Raw genomic sequence first — 5,676 nt, forward strand, 5'->3', positions numbered from 1 at the left:
AAGCCTGTCCACCATCTACAAGGCACAAATCAGGAGTGTGATGGAATATTCCCCAGTTGCCTGGATGGGTGCAACTCCAACAACACTCAAGAAGCTTGACACCATCCAGGACAAAGCAGCCCTCTTTATTAGCACTACATCCACAAGCATCCACTCCATCCACCACTGACACTCAGTAGCAGCAGTGTGTAATATTTACAAGATGTACTGCAGAAATTCACCAAAGACAGCACCTTCCAAACCCATGACCAGTTTCATCTAGAACACAAGGGCAGCAGATAAAGTCATAGAAATGTACAGCATGGAAACAGGCCCTTCAGTCCAACTTGTCCATGCCGACCAAATATCCCAACCCAATCTAGTCCCACCTGCTAGCACCTGGCCCATATCTTCCAAACTCTCCCTATTCATTTACCCATCCAGATGCCTTTTAAATGCTGCAATTGTACCAGCCTCCAACACTTCTTTTGGCAGCTCATTCCGTACCCGTACCACCCTCTGTGTGAAAAGGTTTCCCCTTAGGTCTCTTCTTTATCTTTCCCCTCTCACCCTAAACCTATGCCCTCTAGTTCTGGACTCCCCCACCCCGGGGAAAAGACTTTGTTTATTTATCCTATCCATGCCCTTCATGATTTTATAAATCTCGATAAGGTCACCCCTCAGCCTCCAATGCTCCAGGGAAAACAGCCCTAGCCTATTCAACCTCTCACTATAGCTCAAATCCTCCTACATGGGAACACCACCTCCTGCAAATTCCCCTCCAAGCCACTCATTGTCCTGACTTGGAAATATATTGCTGTTTCTTCACTGTCATTGGGTCAAAATCCTAGAATTCCTTCACTAAGGGCATTTTGGTCAACCCACAGCACATGGACGATAGCGGTTCAAGAATGCAGCTCACCCCCACCTTCTCAAGGGCGCAACTAAGGATGGGAAATAAATGCTGGATTCCTTGACTCAATTCTAAGAAAAAGTAACTCCAGTTGCACAGTATCAAATACACATTTGGTGATAAAGTCTTCTGTAAAGTGTGAACTTCCTGTAATTTTACATTCTGCAAAACCTTTTCTGTCACTTTTTGTTGTCATTTTCTGGGGTATAATTTTACCATATCTGTCCTTGGGGCTTTTTTTTGTTATTTTTGGGTGTTTACCCAACAGTTTTCAGTGTAAGGGATGTGCAGCCAGTGATACTTGATTTTGATGAAGCACAGTTTTTATTTTGCGTTCATCATTTTGTACGTCAGTCGAACAGCCCTGCTTGTATATTCTTTAGCAGATTGCTGTTCAGTGAGGTCCAGTATATACACAAATGAATTGAATTACTTCTCAATAGAAAAGGACTTTTTATTTCTTCTCTGTGATGACTAGCCATCTTGCTTGTTATGAGTATGCTCAATTCTATTTGGTTCTGCAGGTAAAAGCTGCCTTGGATTATTTAGCATCTGAGGGTGGAGATATTCCAGAAACTGGTGACAATGTGGCTCATTCGGAACAAGCTCTTCGAGAGTTAAGTAACTTTGATGAACAATCTCAGGTAATATAACGTACTTGTAACAATTTGATTGAAAAGAGCCAAGTAATGAAGACTCTAATGTTTGACTTTTAGCTTTTTTTCTTTATTTTTCTGCATAATGCTAAGAATTACTGTAATGTTTAACTTTTAAATTTGTTCTTTCTTTTTATCTTTTTCTTGTGATTCTGTACCTAGGTATTTATATTTAAAATAGTGCCTTGTATGATGACATTATATACTTTTCATTGGACTCCTGTACTTTAGTGCTTGAGTACACATAACAATGAAAATCTAAATCTAAAATCCAAGTCTTACAAATAGTACTCAGTGGAGATTGTTGGGGTTATGCTGGAGCCACATCTCAGAGGCATATGCTTCAATCCAGCCTTTCTGTGCTGTTGTGTACATATATTCCACACAGAATTCTCCCACTTATTTCCCCATACTCCTTTTTCTTCACCTGCTTTGTGACTCCCTTCCACTTTTATTCAGGACATCCCTGACTGAGGAGGAAACAGGTTCTGACACATCCACCTTGCTGCATTTCATCATCTGGTCTCTTCTGTACACAATCCAACAAATGCCACCGTGCCAAAGAAGGCCATTCGGCCTATCATGCCTACCACAGCTCTTCAAAATGGGCATCATTATCTTGGGCCAATCTCCTCCTCGTAATCTCTTCTTCAGAAATAATCTGCATAAGACACTCCAACTCAAACTTAAACAATGCTCACTAATTGCTCTTCATTATTGTAATTTGTTTTCCTGTTATAAAATCCCAATTTTCCAGTTTATGTGGAGTAAAAGCGGGAGATCTGTCCTTGATCCATGCACCTAGTTGTAAGGGACTCCCGTGACTAGTAGGTATAGGATCCTCTTTGAGTAGATTTGCTGTTCCCAACTCTTCGTGTAATCCTAGTCTATGGGGCATAAGGGACTACTGTGTATTGTCACTGGAGTTGAGAAGAATGAGGGATGATCTCCGAGCAACCTATAAAATTCTAACGGACGTACACAAGGTAAGTGCAGGAAGGATCTTCCTGATGACTGGGGAGTCCAGAACCACGCAGTTCTGAGGAAGGGTCACATGACCCGAAACATTAACGCGGATTTCTCTCCACAGACCCTGCCAGACCTGCTCAGCTTTTCTAGCAATTTCTGTTTTTGTCACAGACTAAGGATATGGGATAAATCGTTTAGGACTTGGATGAGGAGAAATGTCTTCACCCAGAGAGTGGAATTCTAACCTTAACCCTAACTGACAGGAAGCGGTTGAGGCCAAAACATGGAATGTTATCAGGAAGTAGTTAGACAAAGTTTTTAAGGGCTAAAGGGGTCAAAGGGTATTGGGGAGAAATGGGAATAGGGTTCTGATTTGCCTGATCAGCCATGTTGAATGGTGGAACAGACTCAAAGGGCTGAATGACCACCTCTCCTCCAATATTCTATGTTTCTAGTCTGGTGCACTCTAGTGAAAGGTCAGTGGAAGTGATTCAACAATAACATTCAAAAGAGGTCTGGGTAAATAGTTGAAGGGGGGAAGTTTGCAGGCCAGTCTATGGGGGATGAATAGTTGGAGTAGCATCAATTGGATAGCTTTGTCAAAGATCTGGATGAGGCACAATGGACAGAATAGCCTACTGTATTGTATAACTCTGTGCTCTCACAGAGTCAAGCCATGGCCTGACTATCCAAGAAGAAAGTGTGGTTGATGCCTTTGAACACCAGCTAAATGGAATGTATTCTTGACAGGAACTAATTGACAATGCCCAACTGCTGCTTTCACAAGGAGACCAGTTGATATCCAATCACCATTACGCAGAGGATTTAATCCGCGAGAAATGCAAGGAACTCCGCCACTGCTGTGATGACCTGCTTGATGAAATGAGGAGCAAATACGTCACCCTTAACAAATCACTGGAGCTTCACACTCAGCTGCAGCAGGTGAGCAACCTCAGAGTTCTGTTAAATGCAGCTGCTCAACTTGGACGAAGAAGCTGGGATCCAGCTGGACTGCCCTCATCCTTCCAGGGTCTGTAATGGTGTGATGGAGGTGTTCTGGTCTTTCCAGAGTCTGTAATGGTGTGATGGAGGTGTTCTGGTCCTTCCAGAGTCTGTAATGGTGTGATATACATGTTCTGGTCCTTCCAGGGTCTGTAATGGTGTGATGTACATGTTCTGGTCCTTCCAGAGTCTGTAATGGTGTGATGTACATGTTCTGGTCCTTGCAGGGTCTGCAGTGGTGTGATGAAGGTGCATATCTCCTCGCCTCTCAGCCCATGGACAAGTGTCAGTCACAGGAAGGAGCAAAGAGAGCGCTGCAAGAAATCGAGAAATTTCTAGAAAGCTCAGGAGACTACCTACAGTGTGATCCTGAAGAGTTATACAGTGAATTTGGACTCATCCTCACAACACACATTAAGGTACTGAACAATAACAAACCTTGTGTATTGTTGAGATCTAGCAGCGGACTGTAGATTATCAGTTGCAAATCCCTTTATGTCATAAATGGGCAGCACAGTGGTTAGCACTGCTGCCTCACAGCACCAGAGACCGGGTTCAATTCCTGTCCCAGGCGACTGTGTGGAGTTTGCACATTTTCCCTGTGTCTGCATGGGTTTCCTCCCACAGTCCAAAAATATGCAGGTTAGGTGAATTGGCCACGCTAAATTGCCCATAGTGTTAAGTGAAGGGGTAAATGTCGGGGAATGGGTCTGGGTGGGTTGTGTGTCGGTGTGGACTTGTTGGGCTGACGGGCCTGTTTCCACACTGTAAATAATCTAATCTAAATTCTTCTTTAAACTATTGCTGATGTTATATCTGTTTGGGTTTTCCCTCTCGTTCTCTCATTCTGACTCTGCAATAATGTGCTGAATCCGTCCTTTCTGAGGAACATGGAATTACTTTGAATTTACAGCACAGGAACAGGCCATTTGGCCCATTGTACCTAGCCTATCAACCATGCTGCTCATCAATCTCCTGCCACATCTGCTTCATATGGTGTTGGTCCAGCTGTTTGTTCAACTGGGAGTCCTGTTCCTCTTTCTTCACCATTATCAGCAAATTATGGCAAAGCAGTTTTGAAATTAAGTTCCCTACAGTGTGGAAACAGGCCCTTTGGCCCAACCGGTTCACACCGACCCTCCAAAGTGTCCACCGAAGACTTTGGGCAATTTGGCATGGCCAATTCACCTGACCTGCACATCTTTGGACTGTGGGAGGAAACCCACGCAGACACGGGGAGAATGTGCAAACTCCACACAGACAATCACCCGAGGCTGGAATCGAACCTGGGACCCAGGTGCTGTGAGGCAGCAGTGCTAACCACTAAGCCACCATGCCAACCATGGCATAACTTGATTCAAAGTTACAGAACAACGTTTAATTAATGGGGCATCCCATGAAGCGCCTACCCCACAAAATTTGGGCTGTTCAATGCTGTCCTCATCTTGTTAAACTCGATGCAACGTAAACTTTGAGCAACATCTTGTGACAGTGCAAACCCTTTCCATGCCCTCATTCCAATCTGGGAATCTGCCCTGACTGATCTCCTCTTGAATTTCATTAAAATGTTGGTCTCCCACAGAATGCGAATGAGGATAGTGTCCATCTGTCGGAGACTTGCAAGCGGAATTCCCTTCCCCCACAAGCCAGTGGAGGCTGAATTATTGAATTTATTCAAGACAGAGTTCGATAAAAGTGTAATGATAATTGGAGTACATTGTGTGGAAAGTGTCAAATTGTCCAATTTTGAAGACAGAATAAAAAGGAACACCATGAGGCAGCACGGTGGCTGGGGGTGGCACGGTGACTCAGTGGTTAGCATTGCTGACTCACAGCGCCAGGGACCCAAGTTCGATTCCAACCTTGGGCGGCTGTCTGTATAGAGTTTGCACATTCTCTCTGTGTCTGCGTGGGCTTGCTCAGGTTTACAAAATTATGAGGGGCATGGATAGGGTAAATAGGCAAATTCTTTTCCTTGGGGGGACGTCCAGAACTAGAGGGCATAGGTTTAGGGTGAGAGGGAGAAGATATAAAAGAGACCTACAGGGCAACTTTTTCACGCAGAGGGTGGTATGTGTATGGAATGAGCTGCCAGAGGATGTGGTGGAGGCTGGTACAATTGCAACATTTAAGAGGCATTTGGATGGGTATATGAAT

The 5,676-nt window shown here is 44.1% G+C and overlaps 1 protein-coding gene across 1 annotated transcript in view; it reads left to right on the forward strand.

Moving 5' to 3' along the window:
- mcf2a (MCF.2 cell line derived transforming sequence a) overlaps window positions 1-5,676 on the forward strand; it is a 175,636-nt gene that overhangs the window by 116,567 nt on the left and 53,393 nt on the right. The window contains exons 9-11 of the mRNA XM_043705219.1: window positions 1,417-1,536; window positions 3,268-3,459; window positions 3,747-3,938. Of these exons, the coding sequence (XP_043561154.1) occupies window positions 1,417-1,536; window positions 3,268-3,459; window positions 3,747-3,938 (504 nt within the window). The remainder of the gene's footprint in view (window positions 1-1,416; window positions 1,537-3,267; window positions 3,460-3,746; window positions 3,939-5,676) is intronic.

The sequence above is a fragment of the Chiloscyllium plagiosum genome, chromosome 15 (genome assembly GCF_004010195.1).
Source record: "Chiloscyllium plagiosum isolate BGI_BamShark_2017 chromosome 15, ASM401019v2, whole genome shotgun sequence".
Lineage (NCBI taxonomy): Eukaryota > Metazoa > Chordata > Chondrichthyes > Orectolobiformes > Hemiscylliidae > Chiloscyllium > Chiloscyllium plagiosum.